The 21101-nt window shown below is 53.8% G+C and overlaps 1 protein-coding gene across 5 annotated transcripts in view; it reads right to left on the bottom strand.

The window, feature by feature from the left end:
* Positions 1–19552, bottom strand: part of NPHP4 (nephrocystin 4) — a 32654-nt gene extending 13102 nt beyond the window's left edge. The window contains exons 1-14 of one of the 5 annotated variants that reach the window (XM_040533564.1): positions 19414–19552; positions 18215–18405; positions 17020–17172; positions 15003–15175; positions 14634–14698; positions 13118–13273; positions 11225–11361; positions 10425–10582; positions 10206–10332; positions 6476–6658; positions 5472–5601; positions 2191–2237; positions 833–1134; positions 498–689 (exon numbers count right to left, since the gene is read on the bottom strand). In XM_040533564.1, coding sequence (XP_040389498.1) covers positions 498–689; positions 833–1134; positions 2191–2237; positions 5472–5601; positions 6476–6658; positions 10206–10332; positions 10425–10582; positions 11225–11361; positions 13118–13273; positions 14634–14698; positions 15003–15175; positions 17020–17172; positions 18215–18385 — 1994 coding nt within the window. In that variant the 5' untranslated portion in view covers positions 18386–18405; positions 19414–19552. Of the gene's footprint in view, positions 1–497; positions 690–832; positions 1135–2190; positions 2238–5471; positions 5602–6475; positions 6659–10205; positions 10333–10424; positions 10583–11224; positions 11362–13117; positions 13274–14474; positions 14570–14633; positions 14699–14998; positions 15176–17019; positions 17173–18214; positions 19131–19413 lie in introns of those variants that run through there. The other 4 variants (XM_040533565.1, XM_040533566.1, XM_040533570.1 and 1 more) reach the window with 4 other exon arrangements.
* Between the last annotated feature and the right edge of the window lie 1549 nt (positions 19553–21101).

Raw genomic sequence — 21101 nt, 5'->3', positions numbered from 1 at the left:
GCGGGCATATGGTTTGCCTTTGCTTTCCAAAAGCTTCATAATTCCAGCTGTCTTCTACCATATGCTGTGATGGAAGAGCCAAGCAAAAGTAGCGTTTTACCTTTGCACAGCGCGCTGCCATCTATAGAAGAGCTGTGAGCAGCGCCTTGGCAGGATAAAACCACCCTCACAGAAAGGCTTTCCAAACTCAGCTTCTCAATGTAATATGCATTTAAGTAGAAATCCTGCATTAACTGGTTTCATGTCACACTGTGGCTAATGTATACGACAAAAAAAATGGAATGTGTTTTAAGAGTGCCTTAAAAGAACAATAATGTTGTTTTAAAGCTCTCCAGGGCTTTGCTTCCATGGCAGGCACTAGGAGAAGCAGCACATTGACAAGGGCTTCTCCTGCTTGAGCATGAAAGCAGCTCGTGGACAATTTTGGGGAGGGATTCTCTCCTGAAAGGCACCTCAAATCCACCTGCAGACCACACCACGAAGGCTTGGCATCTTACCTACTGAAAGCAAGGAACTGCAGGATTATTTCATTGCTCTGCAGAGCATCAGCTTCCTCCAGCTGAGGACTGAAGCTCGTGGAGTCCAGGGGCTCTGCAATCTCCACAGGCTCCTTGTTGCAGTCCAGGATTTCTGGAAAGCCAGAGGCATGCAGGAGCGCCAGGGAAGCACGAGAGCACACGGTGCTGGAACAGGCAGAGAAACGGGGTTGAGCTCTGCAATAATGACCACCCCAACCCAGGCCCTCCCTTGGCACGCTCAGCGTGCTGCGGTGCCCGGAGAGGCCGCTCAGCCCCGCCACGTCATCACCCCCCCAGCACCGTCAGAGCCCCACCTGCCTGCCGGCAGCCCCACGGCCACGATGGGCGCCTGGGCGGGCGCGAAGGGCAGCTCCCGCAGCTGCTCGCTGCCGGAGAGGTCCAGGTCCGGGGAGCCGGGGTGCAGGTCGGCCTCCAGGTGCGTGATCCCAGCCACGTGCCAGGGCACGGCAGGCTCGGCGCGAGCGGTGCCGGGGGCTCTGAGCACGCTGGTGTCCCGTGGTGTCCCGCGGGGCCGGGGCACTGGGGCGCCGCTGCTCCGCGGCAGAGGGGGCTCACCCTTACCGCACGGCGAGGCCGAGAGCTCGGAGAGCGACAACTGGAAAGGAACAGGATACTGTGAACACGCTGGCACCGCCCAGGGAAAAAACACCACGATGCTGCAAGCACCGCAAGAAGTCTCCACGGGCTAGGTGGGCCAGAAAGCACGTATTTTCAAGCAGTCCGTGCAGTTCAAATGCTGTTTGCTTTGAGATTTGGCTCAGCAGCATCTCTGCTCCGCCGAGAAGCGGCACAGCTTGGCTGCCTGTGGGTTCACACCTCTGCTTTTTGCTTTAGCTGCTGTGCTTTCTCTTGCAAAGGGAGGAATAAAAAACGCAGTAGAAAGATCAAAGAGTTCAATGCGGTCCTATGAAGCATTTCATTTCATCAAAAATATTTGTGTGCACTGATCCCTGCATCAAGATACAAAAACCAGAGATTTCAGTATTTATAGCTCATCTTGAATCCTGATAGCTCTCCATGAAGAAATCATTGTCAGAACGTACCGTGGACAATAGTGCCCATCAAATCTGGGTTGTCAAAAACCAGACCAGCCCTTAAAAAGGTATTTGGGGTGTGAAAACAGCTCAGAAAATTCTGCCCAGCAAATTATGTGCAGAATTTGTTTTGTTCCCTCTGCGAAAGCGGATTTTAGCTGCATTTTTGGTGTTACTTGGCCCTGGCAGCCTTGAAAATGAGCAGTTAACGGGACACTTTGAGCATGTTCTCAGCAATTGGACCACATTACATGATGTGGAAATGCCGCTGGTTGCTGCCAGTGCCCACACAACTCGGCAACACAACCACACAGGCAAGGCACACACCCAGCAGGGCTTGCACAGCAAGGCTTCAGGGGAAGAAAATCTCCACAAAACATACCAAGGTAACAATCTTCATTAGCATTACCAGTAACAAATTATGAAAAAGAAAACAAAAAAGTAGTAGGAGTATGTATTTTAAAATTCCTCTGCTCCAGCACCAGTGGTCTGCATGGATCGGAGGAGCCACCCTTGGGGCCGTGCCCCTGGGCTCCCCACCCCACGACCCGTCCCACATTCTGGCTGGTCGGTGGCACGGCCCACGCGCAGCAAAAGGCCCCCAGGGCAGCACTTACCCCTGGTCCCCGCGGGGAGACCTCCAGGCGCAGCGGGGAGGGCGGACCTGTGGAGAGGCACAAGGAGATGCTCTGCTGAAGCCGTTGCCCCCAGATAGAGTCTGCTGCGCCCGCATCCGGCCCAGCCCTCACCACGGTCTATTTTTCAGGGATGGAACCAGCTCGGCAAGGTGGCCTGCTGCCTCTCAACCCCCTGCTTGCCTTATTTTTCCAATAAGAGTGCTACCTGGGGCAGGAACGTGTAGCCCATCTCCGGATTCATCGGTTATTTTGCTGGGAATTAGGCTAAATCTGCCAGGGAGAGTTTTCCTGCTGTAAAACGCAGCTCCTCCATCTCTAGACAGTGCTGCAGTTTCCCTTAAAGCCATGTGGCACTGGCTAAGTGGATTGCTTAATGAGACGTGAAAGTTTTTAGGATACTTAAGGTTTTCATAGCTCCTCCATTATTTCTTGTCACTACTTTCATCTGTTCGTACATTCATGCCCTGAAACAGTATGAGTTTTACTGTGTTTATATTTGGCTGGTCTGCTCGCTTGCTGGCACGGATGAACTCGCTGTTCCAGTAAGCAGCAAATCCTTTACAGCAGACAAGGAACACAGATGTTTTCTGGCAATGTTGGGACTTTATTTTGCTTTCTCGACCACATATATTTCAGCTATTTCATTCTGACTATTGTCCAACGGAAATTGCCCTGTTTCCCTTATGTCAAAAATAATGTTTTCCCTCAATTACAATGACTTTGGCTGTTGTTAAAGCAACCGTGCGCAGAAGTACAAGGGGCACTAGAGCTGTCAGTACAGCAGAAGGTTTTCCAGCCCATCTGTTCGACCGTGGACTTAGCCGCACACACTGTTAAGCTGCTTGCACCGTCCTGTAAATGCTACAGGACAAACCTCCTGCTCCATCCCATCCCAGGGAAAAAAAACACCCACAGAAGCTGCCAGGCTCTGTCAAAAATGGGTGTCATGGCCTCCTGGGGAGCTGCTGGGCTCACTGCACGGCTCCAGGACCGGTGCTGTGGGCTGCTGGCAGGACCGCTCATCCCAGCGGCTGTCACAAGACCAGACCTGGCCTCGCAGGTCTCTTTAAGCGCAGCTGTGAACTTACAGTTGCTGTGCATGTCCTAAATGGGTAAAGCAAGCACCACCTCTGATCACAGCAAACTACCTATCCCAGGAGCTACCAAGCACTTAAACAGTGCTGCTGCTGAATTAACCTGCAGAGCAGAGGCAACTGACTGCATCCCAGCCAGTGCACAGGAGTAAAGGAGCAGTGGCCGCAGGGCCGCAACTCCCACGCCAAACCTTACAAATGCACCTCCGGGCACGCTGCAGGACAGAGGGCCGCATGCCAGCTGCACGCCCGGGGTCCTTGTCAGAGCACACAGCCACCAGCTTTCATTCAACATTTCTGCCACTTGACCACATAACCAACCTCCAAAGCCATTTGCTTTTGGTGGGGAAACTGGGATCAAGAAATCTTGAAGATGCAGCCACCGCCGCAGGGGAGCTGGGGCCATCCCCAAAGAAGGGGGAACATGTTCAGGATGCCCTGAGCACGCTGCTCTCACGTGTCCGGGCAGCCCAGCATCTCCAGCCCCCATGCATGGGCACAGAGGGTCACTGTCAGACCACATTCAGCCAGACTTCTCTTTTCACCATGCTGCAATTCACTGAACTGACTGATACAGCTGAAATGCATTCAAGAGAGATCTTTCAAGCAACATCAGGAAAAGAACAGCCTCAGAGCAATGTCGATGGCAGCCTAATCCAGCGTATCCCAGCAAACTCCAACACCAAGAGCTAAACCTCTTTATTCTACCCTCGAAGATTTCTGCTTTAAAGCCTGTTAAACTAGCAAAGACAGCCCCAGAGGCAGCAAGCCTGAAGCTGGATGTGGGTCAGGGACTTCCCGCGGCAAACCCATGGTGCCACTGCCATCTCGTGGAGGCGATGCAGCTCCGGAGCCGAGCACAGGACCGACTGTGCAGCTCCCACGCCAACTGCATCGCCCGACCTGCAGCCAGCGTGCTCCACCCCGCCTGGCAGCTGCAGCCTTGCTAGGCTCACCAAAGGAGCCCTGTGAGCTCATGAAATATTCAGAGGGAACCCCACAGTCATTTGACACAGCCTGGCTGCTTGAGCAGGCAATTACACGGTTAAAACTGGCACTTGTCTGTACAGCAAAACATTTACTAACAGATGACTTTTCTGGCAGTCCCTCAAGCACAAATGGTCCTATAGACTTCAGTAACAACACCCCATTAATAAGGTAATAAACTCACATATTGATGTTTAAACAGGCAGTTAAGTTGAGAGCAATCTGGTTTGCACATCCATAGATAAATTGAAAAAGATTAAAAACAAGGGAGCTGAGAGGCTTTCAGTGGAAGAGGAGCACCCTCCTCAGCAGAGCACACAGGGGAACATCAAATTGCTCCAGAATGGACAAATAAGAAAACTCATACAGACCTATTTTGCTCCCAGTCCTACCTTGTGGGGTGGAAAGCACAGATTAAAACAGATCTGTGGGTTTCTTCCCACTGATCAGGAAAGGGGAGAGCTGATAGAAACAAAGCAGTGTGACTGGAGTGGGTCTCCAAGAGCACTGGGTACTGACCAAACTCCATTCCCAAATCAAAGGAATTTTTTTATTTCCAGAAGACATAGGTCGGTGCTGAGAATCCCACCATCTGGCACTCCCGTACTATATATATGCATACATACACACACACGCAGCCTGGTTTTTCCCAGCTCAACACTGGCACAGAACCCCTTGCGTTAGAGGTGTGTGCTGATTAAACGTGTGTTGCTGTCACGCTCTAGGAACTGCAGCTCAACAAGATTATTTATTACTCAGCCTATAATTGACACCTCTTCTGTCCTCAACCATCTGGAAGGATTATGATTTCAAAGAGATAAGTAACAGTGTTGGCAGGGAGCAACGCATTGGTGGTGAGGCTGCGAGGCCGTTCCAGGAGTTTTTGGTGGTTTAGCACTGAAGCCCAAATGTTGTCAGAGTGAACCAGAATGGGGGTGGGCTGGTGGCACACTGCAAATTAGTGCAATTCTTGCACATGGCCCTGTTCTAATATCACAGGTGAATTTCAGAAGGTAAAAAGGAGAAGTGAGAGCTGAAACCAAACCAATGTAAACTCCATTCACTACGGTAATTCATAAACTAGTTCACTGAAAGTCACGTGAAGTTTGTTTTTTCTCTTGATCAGATACCAGTGCTACACTCTATATTTTAAATGTCACCAACATGGAAAACACTCACTCAGAGATGGTGTAGGAGGCTTCTCTGACTCTTTCCTGGCTTTACTTGAGATATCTGTAGAAGTTGCAAGATTTTCTTCTGAATCAGTGGAAACATGGAATTGGACAGTACCAGATGCAACTTGCTTCACCTGAATATTTGAAATTAAATACTTTTAGAGAAGGCTTCATACATACATACTCATACCTCTGAAAGCGGACCCAATTCCCTCCCCCTGCTGCCAGAAGAACCACGCTGCAAGATGCAGGCACAGCCAGCATGGTTTGTAAGCTCCCAGACACCCGTGCCCTTGCACACCAACACTTGCAAACTCTGCCTGCAGCCACCCCAGGTATCAGATTCCTCTGAGTGAAGAACACACACGCACACAGCCATCAGCTACTTAAAAGCACGCTGCAGTGCAGACAGGTGCTCTGCCTTTCCCCCGAACTGTGTACATGAATAACCCAGTCTTCAATAGAGCAAGCTATGTAGGCACCCATCTGCCTGTGGCAGAGAGCAATCAGTGCAGTTTAACACTAAGAGTTCTGAACACATCTCTGTGACTCTCCTCTGCGAGGTCTCAACCTGAGCAGTAACTTGCTTTTACTGATAAACTATAAACATGCTGGAGCAAGGCCTTCCTCTTTTCATTTGCGTGTACATCGCTCAGAATAAAGCAGTTCAAGTCACGGAGGCCTCCGAGAAGCATCACAATAAATAAGTGTGCTGACCAGCTCTGCACCGGCTCCATCGTGTGCTTACAGCGAAGCAGTGCTTGACACTAAGTGCAGTATATACAAGTATTCATGTGCACGGGCAAGGGGTGGAGGGCTGTTATCTTCCTTTTCGCATGACTCTTTATTCACTCAGACTTGCATAAAGCTTCCCCATCACCCGGGCACTTGGAAAGGTTCTAGTAATGGAAAGCCTGTCTGGGAAAGCCTTCGGGGTGTTCAAGGGCATTTGTGGTGCAGAGGAAGAGGCAGCGGGGTCCCTTACCTCCTCGGAGCAGCATCCCTTACCTCCTCAGAGTTCTCGCTGTCGGCGGGGGCCCTGAAGACCAAGGCCTGGCCGGGGCTGCGGCGAGCACCACCGCGCAGGGGCAGCACCACCGGGGAGGAGTCGGTGCCCAGGAAGGGGCTCCAGAGCGCCCACCGCACTGCGTGCATGTCGGCTGCCGGGCCCAGGGCACTGCCGGCCTCAGCCTGCGGGGCACACGGGACACGGTCAGCTCCAGGAAGGCAGGCAGGAACAGGACCTTTCTAAATGACTTCATCCATTCAAGGTTAAACACAACATTTTGGCCACAGCTGCACACAGGTATGAATCCTGCTTTCTCACTGTAATTATTGCGCCATTCTTCCTCCTTGAGTACCTTTTGTTTTTGTCTGCTCTTTCCCAGCTTAACAAGCATATCACTGAAATGATTCCCTTCCCTGCATGCTACACTTGCAGAAGGCTAGGCAATCACACTCAAGGTAATTGTACCTTATCCCTTTACAAAATTACACAAAGGACTATACCTCTATATTATGGATCAGCAAAACACAATAAAATGCTTTTCAAAAATACTAGAGTTTTTTCGTCCTCTGTATATATTTAGCCCATGTAGGCTGGGATAAATAAAGACAACGCCGCCCCTCCTTTTCTGCAGCAAGTCTTTTCCTTGGCCACTGTCTGCCTCCAGATGAACATTTTCAGCCCAGCAAGATAAACATAAGAGCTAGCAGACTTGACTGGGAATTTATCATCGCCACTACCATAACAACCAGGACAATGCTCCACAAGACAAGAATTCGCCCCTGTACAGCAGGTAATCAGGTCTCCACAAGGACACAGCGCCCATTACACTGTAGCCCTCTCACCCAAATAGCTGCACTAAATGACGGATTTTTGACCATCTGCTCCTCAAAGACAGGAAACCTATGCTAAGCAGAGGCCGAAGGCTTCAACTTACCCCAACACCTCAGCAGCCTCCCCTTAAACCGAGGGAAATGGACAGACAGGCACCAAACCGAACTTGCAGCTCTCCACCAGCACCTGAAATCACTCCCACAGCTCCCTGCCGGCTGCTAATTACAGCCCCGCAATCGGCTCTGGGATTAAGTGCACACAGGAAGGGCAGAGGGAGCAGGGGCGATGGCAGGGTGGACGTGTGCCCCCTGGCAGGGAGCACCGCGGGCCCACACAGGTCTGGCACTGCAGGGACACGGCACGGCCAAGCACCTGGATCCCCATCTCCACAGGTCCTCAGGTTTCAGTTTTTTAAGCGAGGTGAATTCAACACCTGATTTCCGATGGCACAGCTCCTCTCTGCTTCTCCTCCCCCAGTCAATACAAATCCCTTCGGCCTGGCACACACGTGCCACTTTTCAAAATACCCATTTTCCTGTTTTGTTCTGGACAGCCCTAATGAGAGAAGACATTTACTGCATTACCAACGACCCTCTCCCTGCCATCTTAGCAGGACAATTAGGGACTCATAACAAATCAATTGCTATCGATTCAGCCATGCAGCTGGAATAGCGCTCTGGAGGAGCGCTGGGGAAGTGCACCCGCAGCCCCGCTCACCAAGGGACAGGGACATGTCTCACTAGGAGCTCCCCGCTGGCCCAGCAACCTCGGGTCCCCAGAAGCAGGCTGTCCCCATCCCATCTGAGCTGCCGCTCACCAAGCCACTGAAGGGCAACATCCATCTGTGCGGAGTCGCATGGCACAGCCTGGCTGTCAGCACCTCCACTGAATGATATAGCTAAAAAACTTATAAATCATCAGTAAATTCACACTAGCGGGCATGATCTCTGCAAGTGCAGTTAGTACAGAGATTTCTCACGGTTTTAAGATCCTGAATACATCAGATTTCAGCTCCCAAAAAAACCTCGGCACTTCAGAGGATAAAGAACATGAGGGGTTAATCTCTTTGCAGCATAAATGCTAAATTCTAAAGAAAAGTCTTTTAAATTAAAAAAGCTGAAATTTTCCAAATTGGTTTGCCAGAACACTCCAGGACTGCTGCAGGCTAAATTTCTCCATATACATATACACAGTGGAAAAATTTAACAACATATAATTAAAATGATTTAATAAGCCCATTTGCAACACATTACACATAGTGCTGCAGAAAGCACTCTGACATTTTGATGGGAGACATTTGCCTCTCTTCCTACAGAGCAAGGCAGTTCTTTAGACACCCTTCACGAGCAACAAAAGGAGCTATTGTTTGATCCTGGAAGACACTGTACCGCCAGGAACAATTTTCCCCCCTACCTCAAAGTTTTCTACTGTTCAAACGCAGAATCGGATATTTAAGTTTGATGGCAGCAGAGATCCCCAGCAGTCGTTAGAACTAATGGAAAGAGGCACACTTGTGAGACAGCCTGATGAGCCTCCAACACTGCTGGCCAGCAGGGGGGCAGCAGAAGGGCTGCCCAGAGGCATTTTGGTGCTGGGAGGAGCTGCACCAAGGCAGAGCCCTGGTCCTTCAGCAAGCCCCGTACAGCTGGCCAGGGCTGGACTCGTCCTAAAAGATGCTGAGAGATCAACGAGCCACAGGTACGCGCTATTCCAACCAAGAAGGCCAAGGATGCGCTGAATAATTACACATAGAAAAGTAGTGCCTAGCTAGCACTCACATATTTTTAGTAGTTTTTACCAAGATGAATAAGTCAGCTGTTGGAAATATTCCTTTACTGGGAGTGCTCTCTCTTCTCCTTGATGTTCCTCACCTGCAGATCTGACATACTAGCCAACAAGAATTGGTAAAAGCCAAACAACTGGGTTTCCCCCTAGAGCATTTAATGGGTGAGCAGAGCAGGCCACAGCAAAGAGGGACAGTGGGGAAAAGCAAGGGGAAGCAAAGAAGCAATTCACCCAGCACTAAGATCCTGCAATGGTTCTGGTTCACAGAAAGCACTTCATTTTTCAGAAATAACTAAAGGGCAGCAGTGTGTTACAATAAGGAAGGAAAATGCACAAAATCCTGAAACCCTGCAGAAATGGGAGTTCTGAATCAGAAAATCCTGCAACTCTAAAACCCATGTCCCAGAGATAGCTCACAGAAATAACAAGTGTTTTGAGCCTTGGTTCTCTGATTTTTGAGGTCAATCAAGTCCCAAGGGCACAACATAATGCTGTTCTGCAACATTAACCATTTCTGTGGAAAACACCGTGCTTTCTTTTTAAAAGATAAGGCATAAGATTGCTACAACAGGGGGACGAAAACAGTGAAAAATAACACAACCACCACTTTTAAAGACAGCAAAATTTTCTAATACGCTCAGAAAAATCTCTCCCAACCTAAATTACATTGTTTGTGGCATTTATAAGGGTGTCTCTTTATGAAATTCAAAAAAAAAACTATCACAGATGCCACAGCGTACAGTTTACCTGAACCATTCTCTTCACGCTACCCAATGGTGGGACCTCCAACACCCTTCCTGTCCGTCCCAAGTCCTTACTGAATGTGTTGCTCGGGATCGTTCCTGACTGCCGTGCTCAGGCTGCCCTGATGTTTTCTGCACCCCATGTCCCAGCTGGCAGGACAGGGCCACATGGTGGAGGAGCCCCCCGGTGCCTGCACTGACCCCATGGGGCTCAACACAGTGCTGAGGCTGCCCCCATCACAGCCCCCATGGCACCTGAGGACCAGGCAGGCTCCGGTCAGCCGGGGCAGACTTTACCCATTAATAACCAACGGGGACACCACAGCACAGCCATCTGCCCCCAGGGCCCTCCCCGACACCCCTGCCCTACCTTGCTGCTGGCTCCGGCCGCGGCGCAGACGACATACTCCAGCTGGAAGCAGACCCCGAAGGCAGGGTGAGGAACCATCTCGCTCAGCTGCAGGCGGCTCCTCAGAAGCAGGGCCTGGCCCGCCACGCTGCGGAGGGGCAGAGGAGGAGGAGGAGGAAGAGGAAGGCCCGGGCTGCAGCCCCACGGGCAGCACAGGGAGGAGGCCACGGGCACCCTTACCTGGCCGGGGGGCCGTCGGGCCGTCCGCGGGCCACCTCCGCTGCCGGCAGCAGCACGGCCACCTGCGGCGCCTGGACGAAGCGCAGGCCGTTGTGGACGCCAACACGCAGCCGCCGCTCCTGCACCGACAGCGCGCTGCCGGCAGGCCGGGCGCTCACCTGCCGCACCGGGGGGACAGGAGGGGTCAGGGACAGACCGACAGCGGCCCTGCGCCCACACCAGGTCCCAGAGCAGAGACCTCCCATATCGCGGTGGGAAACCAGCCCCAAGAGAGACTCTGCATGGCTCGGGGCCAGGTGCATAATGACACAGGGACACTCAGCACCCAAAACTGGGACATGTGTGGTCAGTCAGAAACCGACAGAAATGCACCCTGCCCCAGAGCGAGTGCTAGGTATTAACATGTTCCATCTTTACAGCAGCCAGTGCAGGCCTGACAAATAAGCAGGCCTTGGCAAGAGGCCTCCCTGCTCACAGCACTGTGATGCAGAATGAAGCTCACGAGAATGAGCATTAAATCTTTTCTTTGCCTTCTTCATAGCAGAGCTGACCAAAATTCTGCTGATTAGTGTCTGGATATTCAACACGAAACCTACATAAAGCACCTGTGTACTACTAATCCAAAAGAATCTACAAAATAAAGCAAGAAAAAGGCTTTCACAGCAGAAAAAATGGACATTCTAAGCAAAACAAACGCTCCTGTGCAATTTATCTGAATGCTTCCCCTCCACCTGAAAACACGGCAGTGGCATATTGCTCATTTGCTGTACTTTCTCCCAGGGTAATTATACTGGCACTACCTTAAGCGAGCGGTCACTGTTCAGTAACTCCAGCAGCTCTTCCTCGAATTTCTCCAGAGAAGGGTACAGCCTGATGGAGAGCTTGTCCAGGTAGCAGGTGACCGACTTCATGAGCCGCGGTTTCAGAAAGCAGTCACCTGCAAAGACAAGAGGCCGGCCGTGGGTAACACTGCAGAGCCAGGGACAGAGCTGGCTCGGAGCCGTCAGACCAAACCTGAGCAGCAAACAGCACCAGGATGGGCGCAAGGCGACAGTGTGCCCCCGGCACCCCACACCAGGAGCCCGCACAGCCCTGGCTTTTTAACAGCAACAAAAAAAATGAACAGAACAGGTAGTGTCCCTAGCCAGCGAAGCATCATTTTGATGTGCAAGCACAAGCCAGGAAAGCTGGGTGGGATTTCAGTGCCAGAGGTTTTCTTCTGTCAGCCACAAGGTGGGACCGCTGCCCTGTGCCTACACACAGCTCCGTACACACAGACCCCTGCCACGGGACGCAGGGATGTGTAACACGTGCCAGAGCTGCTGGGTTTCATCCTGCTGCCAGTTTTCTGTCTGAAGTCAAGGGCTCCTCCAGCCATCCCCAGCTGCAGCCTCTGCCTCCTCCACTCTCGTGTAGCGCCCTCAGCAGCACCAGGGACCCACCTGCTTTGGAGACCTCGCTGTACTATGTGCGGCTTTAACATTAATTGATACAACCCAAGAACTGGTTAAGAGCAGGGTTTTCCATGCAGTAAATTGAAGAATAATTCCTCTGCCAAATTGATGGTACTGTCTTTCTGTTCTTTGAGTTTCCAGATCACGTCATTTCAGTCAGATCAACGTGAACTGCAAGGCTGGCATCCATAAGGCAAGATTTATGAGGGCTGCGTGTGGGAGAAGCTCATCCCTCTGGACCTGCCAGTTCTCTAACTACCCAGAGCACCACCACGAACAAGGACAATCTTAAACAAGCTGCACAGGCTTCTCCTAAGACTCCTCTGAATGACTCTAATTAAACCAACCATTATTTATCCCTTGCATTTTCCCAGGAGCAAAGCAATTAACAGAAAACAGAGCAGAATGAAGCCACACAGACATATTTCAGGACTGGATACAAATGCCACGATTGCTTCTCCACCACAGGGGAGTTCCAGAGAAGTCCGTGACATTTCTGTCCAAGTGGAAAGCAGAGAGAATGAGCCCCACAGGTCATGTTGGTGTTCTGGGGGCTGTTTTTAACACCCTGAGCACAGAAGAGAGATTGTAAAGCCAAAGAGCAGCAGGACCTGCGGTCCACCCTCCACCAACATACAGACTGAGCCTGCAGCAGGGGGAAAGCCTCCCACAGACACCTGCAGCCCACCTGGCTTGGTTGGTGACCCCAGGGAGTCGGAGCACAACTGGCTCCGGGCTGGGCACCCACAGCGGGCAGCCTGCGCTGCCAGCACATGCACAGCACCACGCTGAAGGGATGTGGAGGCAGCAGGCACTACTGGAGCTGAAGCAGAAAATATCCAACGTGGCTTTGACATCACAGAGAAGTCACAAACCAAGCTCACTGCAAACCTTTCTTTTGTCACTTTTTTCCACCGATAACTTTTGCACATCACTGAAACACGACTCAGGATGCTGCAGCAGCGAGGTATGGATGCCTGCCTGCTCCGGCTGCCAGCGGGTTTTGCTAGTACAATAAAAGTGAATCAGTGCTGCCTGCAAGTAGAGCAGGGTGAGAGAAGGCCAACAGGGAGCAGGAGCCTGGCTCCTAACAGACACACACTGGAGCCGCTCGCAGGGGCTCACTCTCACAGCCGGGGAGGCAGAGGTGCACGAGCAGGACTGCAGGAGCAGCCCCGTGCAGCCCTGTGTCACCCTGCAGTTTGATACCCGCAGCGGTGGGACTCAAGGGGCCCTTACTTGTGTCTCCGTGCGCAGGGAGCAAGCCAGGGATTTTCTGCAGCCCAGACACCAGAAGGTTTTCAGGCAGGAGGTGAAATATCGTCTCCAGGGGTGGGTGGGGCTTCAGGGTGTACTGCAGGTGGCTGTTCTCCATTATTGTCATGTATTTGTTCTCTAAATAAGAGAAAACATTATGAAATGACAAAAGCAATGGGAAGAGAACTTTATAGTGCTGCTGTCAGCTGAAGAAATTATTATCAACAAAGGCACATGTCATGAGCAAAGCAAAACCTGAATTTGACCAGTCAACGTTTCTCCTGCTGACAATATACCACATTCCTGAGCACGGATTCCCTATTCCCCTAAACTCCCCCGTGCCAGGAAATTTATGGGAGTCTGTGGCAGCAAAAGCACAAGACGGGGAAAACCAAACCTACATGAGCTCCGATGGGCAGTGCATGTTCCCGGGCAGCACAGCACATCCTCTGACCACAAACAACTCGCTCCCGAGTCGCTGGGAAGCACATGTTGCCCACCAGCACCGCAGTGAGAAGGCACCGCACTGTGCATCGACACGGCACAGCCCCGGGGTTTTCGGAAGAGTCTTAAGACATCTCTGCTTTCCAGAGAAGAAACGTGAATATTTTCTCAGATTTAAGAAGTTAAACCATTTTCATATCAAATGGAAAAACAGAGGTACTCTTCCTTTCTGGCTACAAGGAACGTACACTATTTCTAGCAACTGTGCTGACACCCTGAGTGCTTGGGAAGGAACATTACTCAGAAGCAGATTATTCCTCTCCAACAGCACCAGACCCAAGATGCCTTCTCCAGACAAAAAGCAATGTATCGACAGCAGAAAGCTTTCCGATGGGCTGTCAGGGGCGGGCATAACATTCACCATTTTTCAAACATCTTTAATAACCATCAGTACAGGGTAAGCACAGAATTTGTCCCCGTCACTTGTCAGTGCATCTCAGCCTCAGCACCAGCAGGCACGTGTGTATTTCCAGTGCAAGGACACTTCCCCGCTTTGCTAGACAGAGAGAGGGATCTCACACAAGGTGACTTTCATTGAGGAGCCTCACCTGGGACAATGCAGCTATCAGCTTCCAAATCCAACACATCTTTTTGGAACAGAAACCCATAACCCTCACATTTTCTTTCTACTGCATTGCTTAGAAAAGCATTTCTAACCCTATACCCATTTCCCCTGAAATGTGCCAAAACAGTACAAAATTTCCTTTGCTTTCACCATGCAATGGGGATATCACTTCTCAAAATGAGCCAAAGTAATAACCATATATTCAGTTATATTTTGCATCAGATCTCAGACTCATGTTCTCAATTTTTTTATCGTGGTACTGAAACCCACCATGCAACTCCAGTGCTTGAAAGGAGAAGGCACGCTTCTGCTTAGCACTGCGAGGGCACAGACCATGCATCTTTTGCCTCCAGCAAACAAACACGATACCTATTTGGATAACAAAAACTGCAAAGAAAGGAGTGATACTAGTATCTTGCTGCTGCTTACTTTCTACAGGGTCCTGGAAAAGTGGATGCAGTAAGGCACGTGGTGTCCCATGGTACAGCTTGAGTCTGAAACCAAAGAGCATGAACCAAATGTGAAGCATTCAGTAAACTCATCCTGAAGCACATTTCCTGCAACTCTTCTGCTCAAAAAAAGAAGCCAAGTTCCTACTCTCTAACATGATAAAAACAGTAGGGGAAAAATATGCATCACTTAACCCCACCGTTGCCTTTCCAGTAACAAAAATCTGTTTTCTAAAAGCTAGGTTTGTCTCTGCAGCCCCAGGACCACCTCTTCTCCCCCCAGAAGCAATTGTGCCCCACTCTCAGAGAGGCCCCGGTGCAGGCAAGCCCTGGGGCCAGCAGTACCTACACTCTGTCCTTGACGGCCAGGTCCGTGGGATCCCACCTGCTGTCAAACAGGGGGACGAGCCCAAAGCCACACGACAGATCCCGGCAGAGCCCCTCCGGTGTCTGGGCTGTCGCCACCACCTCCACCACAGCCATGATGCTGGGGTGGTTCAGCGAGGTGTGGAAGTAAACGGCCTGGAGGAGAGACAGGAAGGATGGGAGAGAAGGGAGAGAAGGCATCTCAGAGCTGGTGGCAGCAGCTGCTGGCAAGGACATGTCACACAGACAGCGAGCACTGCAAAAAGAACAGGGAGGAGGAGACGACGATGCCCGTTTCACAGGATGTGCATGGTGACAGGTCCAGCTAAGGCATCGGGCTGGGTGTGCCGTGGGCTGCAGGAGCAGCCGGTCCCTGGGGCTCACCAGCTGGCGGGGGCCCCCAGGCCCCAGCAGCACAGGGCAGGGGTGAAGGGGACGGGACACAGGTCACCTCCCAGGGACAGGATTTACAGTGGGGTTAATCTTTCTATTAAAAACTCATTATCACGGTGTCCCAGAGAAAACATTTGCTGTAATCACAGACTGTCAGGAAGGGATAACAGAGAGAGACATTATCACATCATCCCAGAGAAATAAATCGTTATTCTATTATCTTTTATTGCAAAATGCTGAAATAATGACCACCAGCTGCTGACAAGTGGTCAGGCTGCAGGAGACTGATGCTATGACTTGCAAAGGAAAAAGTCGTTAAAGTGAATCCATTGTTAAAATAAGTTTACAGTTGTCTCCTTAAAAGCTAACAGGTTCAATAATGCTTTCTTCTCTGCTGAGCCCTACACCAAGGCAGCATGAATCCTCCTCCCAGCAGAGGTAACCTCGCGTTTGCCACCCTCGTGGGGACACACTTGCCCTGCCCAGAGACCCGCTGCTGAGCTCGCTCCTTTGGTGACGCCGCGGTCACGGGGATGGTGCTCAAAGTGCGGGCTGCGCAGCACTGGCAGCACGTGGAACGGTGCAGTGGTTCTCTCTCCTTGCAGCACTCCGTGCCATAGCTTCCTCCATCTCTATTCAAAAAGCACGGGTTGAGTGATGATTGAAACACCCCAGGAAGAAATGCATATGCCAGTGTCCCTCAGATACCATTACCGATTTAAATAAATCAAGGAGCACAGCTCTAATCTATGCTAAACTTCATCCTTGGCGCAATGCATTGATTGAAGTGGAAATAAAGGTTATAATTAGACAGCGTCCTGACCAAGGAGATGAAATCTCAGCTGCAATCGATGTCCATGCTGCGGGGATCTGCAGCCTCCCCCCGGCTGTGCAGAGCAGCAACAGGAGCAATGCCACCAGCTGCACACCCAAGGACCCGTGCAAGGTTTTGTCTCAGGGTAGCGGGCAGGACAGGGGACACCGTGTTTTGCTGATAATCCTGACAGATAAAAGCATGGCTTTGTGCGAGTTTAATACCAGGTAATGAAAAAGAGCTGCTGCTGGCACTGCTGCTCAGTCCCTTTCCACGTCTGAAGAAACACTGCACTCTGCTGCTGGCACAGCGGCACAGCAGGCAGCAGCACGAACCACTGGCTGCTACCACAGCACTGCCCAGCCTGAGCTCACAGGAGGCCTGAACTTTCCCAAAAGAATAAATTGTACATAAAAGAATAACAACTGCACCTTAATGGACAACATCTGAGATGTACCAAGCCAAAAGATTATGAAGCACCAGAAGGAAAAAGGGGTTGTTGTTGCCATTTCCTATAGTAAAGGCATACGTAGAGAAGAACGGTGGTAAAATAAACTGCTGCAGAAAAAGCTCAGCAGGGAAAATAGGCACGGCATAAGACAGACAATGAACCAGAGCCCATAAACACTTGGGAATTGCTATTTTAAAATGCTCATGCTATTTTAAAACAGCACGCTCTCCTGCTCCACCCCAGTGCAAAGACAGACTGCTCAGGTTAAATCCCCGCCGAACACCTCTCTCCTGGCCACATGTTGCAGCCCAGCCCACCCAGGAACGGGTGCTCACCCCATACCTCATTGAACACCACCCTGGGGCGCTGCTGCGGGGCACTGCGGGGGGTCCTGGCGCTGCTCCGCCACGTCCGGCCAAAGAAGTGGTGATAGGCGACATCGAACAGGGACAGGCGCAGCTGGAACTCCACGCCCGCCGAGCCGCCCGCCGCTCGCTGCAACACACGGAGAACAAGTGTGTGGGCTGCGGGTCTCTGCAGGCACGGTACCCTCCCTGCCACTAGACACAGGCAAAACACCCTGCACAAAAGCACAGCCAACTCCTGTTTCCTAACTGATGCTGAAGAAGCATGTGCGTGGCCAAGTGTGCCTCCACAAACTGCCAACGTTCTGCCTGCATGCAGAAACTGCTGTTCTAGATCCGGCTGGACAATCTTTTTTAAAGCCAGAGATTACAAAAAGCCAAGCAAAAGCTGGACACTGAGCGTTAAACATCTCATAAAGTGAGAAAATATTTCTAAAATGTGACCCAGAGATTTTCATGTAAAAATGTTTACCTGCATTAAAAACCAACATGTAAAATTGTAACTCGGACAAAAACGCATGGAATTTAGATGTTACTGGGAGATTCACAGTTAGTTCCCCTGCCAGAAAGAGTAATTTTGTTGTAATCTCAATCTCTGAGCTCTGGCCTGAAAACACAGCAAGTGCAATCCTCCTGTTGGCACCGCGATGAGCAGAAACCAAAGGCTTAGCAGGCAAACATTGATGGTAAAGCACTAAGTGACTTTCGTGGCCAAGTTGAAGTGACACATTTTGTGCTTGTCATTTCTGATTTTCAATATTGTGAGCAGCGGTACTGAAAATGAGAATGTTTTTAAGTTCTGAGCTCGGTTCCTACCTTTAAAATCTTTATTAAAAAACAGCCGCAGAACCTGAATTTGTGCATGGCTTTGCCTTTTCAGCAAGGCCATCAAGAACGAACCAGGCAAGACCGGGCTGCCTCTGCCCATCCAGGGGCACAGCAGCACCTCCTGCCCAAGCCCCACTACTGCAAACCTTACCTGGAGAAGTTCTAACCTCACAAGCCTGCAGCAGCACTGCGTCGCTGGAGCAGACCAAGCAGTGTCCCATTTTTCTAATGGGTACACAAGAGGATTTTGAACCAATGTGGCATTTTTCTGCAAAGGCTTTGGGGCATGTGTGTTCTTTTGTTTTTTCAGCCAGGCCAAGGGCACCAGCAGAGCACTCCTTTACCTGCGTAATGACAGTCCCCTCGACGTACTTCAGGACACATTGAAAAGCCGTTGACTCCTTCGGGATATTCCGCCTCCGCTGAGAGTAGGGAGGAACAGTGAGGTTTTGCAGAAAAATCCTTTCCCACTCGCTCATCTTGATGCTCAGAAGGTCACCTCTTCCTCTAGGCATCTGCTACCGAGAACGTTCATCTGGAAAAGAAGCCCGTTTCAGGGAAGCGCATGCACAGAAGATGGCACATGAAAGCTGGCATACGGAAAAAACACTTGTAAGTGGCAGAGCAGCACAGACGTACAATCCCAATCCTGCGCGTTTTATAGAATTCCTGGGCTCTCCGCCACCCTCAGATGGCTGACATGCCGGCCTTCCCTTCGGAGAGCCGAGCAGGAGTCCCGTGGAGCCAAAAGCACGGCTGCGAGGAGCCACTGAAGGTCACCCAAGGGTACGGCGAGCTGCTGCTGCTGGCAGCCCTGCAGCCCCCCCGGGGCTCCCCCGCCCCACACCCAGGCCAGGGGCTCCCTGGGGGCTCTGCCCCACAGCAGGGGATGGCAAAGCGGGGTTGGGCCAGAGCAGGGGAAAACACCAGGGCTGGATACCCCGGCACACAGAGCCCACGTGTGCACGTAGCACACGCACACAGGATGCTGGAAGTGCAGAGGTTGGACCACGGAGCTCCACGTGCAAACGCGCACGTGTGCCAGGTACTAACGCACCACGCTGTGTACTTACCGTGCCATGTGCTTACACACGATGCCGTGTATCACACACGGTACTGCGTACTTACACACCTATGGCATCTATCACACACACCATGGCGTGTACTTACATACACACCCATGCCATGTAATTACACGCCATGCTGTGCACTTCCACGCCTATGCCACCTATCACACACACATCACGTACCCCCCCCCCCACACACGCCGTGTACTTAGGCACACACTACGTACCCCCCCACACCTATACCACGTACTTACACACCTGTGCCGCGCACCCCACACACACCGCGTACCCCGCACACCCGGGCCACGCCGTGCCCTAACGGAGCCGGGTGCCGCCCGTGCCCGCGCACCGCCACCCCCAGGGGCACGCCGTGAGCCCGGGCTGGAGGCCGCTGCCTGCACCCACGGGGCTGCGGCCCCGTCCGGGAGCTCCCACCCGAGCCGAGCCGCCCGGCCCCGGCCCCGCCGGGCACCCACCGGCCCCGCCGCGTCCCGCCGCCATCTTCCCGGGCGCCACCACCGCGGGCCCGGGGGGTGCCGGTGCCCCCCCCCCCTCCCCCGCCGCCCCGCCGCAGCCCGGAGCCCACAGCGCTCCCCGTGCCCCCGGCACCGCCCGCGGCGGGCAACCGGCCGCGGCCCCAGGGCCGGGCGGCGGCGGGGAGGCGGAGGGGCCGGGGCCGGGCGGACGGCGGCGGCGGCGGCTCCCCCCGTGCCGGGGGTGGGTCGGGCCCCGCTCGGCGTCGGGTTACTGGGCGATGGGCGCCGCCCGCGGGGGAGGCGCCGCTCGGCTCCGCTCGGTCCCGCTCCGCTCGGCGCCGATCGGTCCGGCCGGCCCCGCTGCGCCCGCGCCGGTGAGCGGGGACGGGAGCGGGACAAGGGCCGGCCGGCGGGGCCGGGACCGGGGGGACGCGGGGCCGAGGGATGCGGGGCCGGGGAGCGCGGGGCCGGCGGCGGAGCGGAGCCGCGCGGGGCCTCGGCCCGGGGACGGCGGTGGCCGGGGGGCGGCGGGCGCGGGGCTCGCGGGGGTCCCGGCGCGGCGCAGGGGTCCCGGCTCCCGGCGGCCCGGTCGGGCCCGGGGGCGGGGCTGCGCCTTTTGTAGCCAATGGGCGCCGCGCGGGGCGGCCGCGATTTGCATGCGGCCGGAGGAGCAGGCGGCGCAGCCAATGAGCGGCGGCGGGGCGGGGCCTGCCCCCCACGAGGGCGCCGAGCCGAGCCGAGCCGAGCCGAGCCGAGCCGAGCCGAGCCGTGCTGTGCCTGAACCGTGCCGTTCCGTGCTCTGCCATTCCGGGCCATGCCGTGCCGTACCGTGCCGTGCCGTGCCGTGCCGAGCCGAGCCGAGCCGAGCCGAGCCGTACCGTACCGTACCGTGCCGTGCCGTGCCGTGCCGTGCCGTGCCGAGCCGAGCCGAGCCGTACCGTGCCGTGCCGTGCCGTGCCGTGCCGTGCCGAGCCGAGCCGAGCCGTACCGTGCCGTGCCGTGCCGTGCCGTGCCGAGCCGAGCCGAGCCGTACCGTGCCGTGCCGTGCCGTGCCGTGCCGTGCCGTGCCGAGCCGAGCCGAGCCGTACCGTACCGTACCGTGCCGTGCCGTGCCGTGCCGTGCCGTGCCGAGCCGAGCCGAGCCGTGCTGTGCCTGAACCGTGCCCTTCCGCGCTCTGCCATTCCGGGCCATGCCGTGCCGTACCGTGCCGTGCCAAGCCGAGCCGTGCCGTGCCTGAACCGTGCCGTGCGTGCCGGAGCCTTACCGGGCCATTCTGTGCCGTGCCGTGCCGTACCGTACCGTGCCGTGCCAAGCCGAGCCGTGCCCGCCGTCACTCCGATGCCGCCCGGCTGTGAAGTCGGCGCCAGCCCCCAGGCAGGGCGCGTTACCGGGTCCCGGGGGCTGCACGCCCCCGCCGGAGCTGCCCCCCGAAGCCCTCCTGAAGGCGGCCCCGGGCCCAGCAGGGCGCTCCCGCAGCTCCCCGCAGACCCGAAGCGTTCCCCTCGTGGCCCCCCGGTGTTGCAGCAGGGCAGAGGCGTTGAAGCCCGGGTAACTGCTGCCGAACGAGCGGGCAAACCGAACGGAAAAGTGCAAACGTTTTCCCAAATATTTCCCAAATACGTCCCCGAACACCCTCCCTGTCGTGGCAGAGGGGCCAGCTGCAGCGGCTGGACTAAGCCCAGGGCAG

Source organism: Cygnus olor, chromosome 21 (assembly GCF_009769625.2).
Source record: "Cygnus olor isolate bCygOlo1 chromosome 21, bCygOlo1.pri.v2, whole genome shotgun sequence".
Classification (NCBI taxonomy): Eukaryota; Metazoa; Chordata; class Aves; order Anseriformes; family Anatidae; genus Cygnus; species Cygnus olor.
The sequence above is the reverse complement of the archived record's forward strand: the minus strand, read 5'-3'. Positions and strand labels throughout refer to the sequence as shown.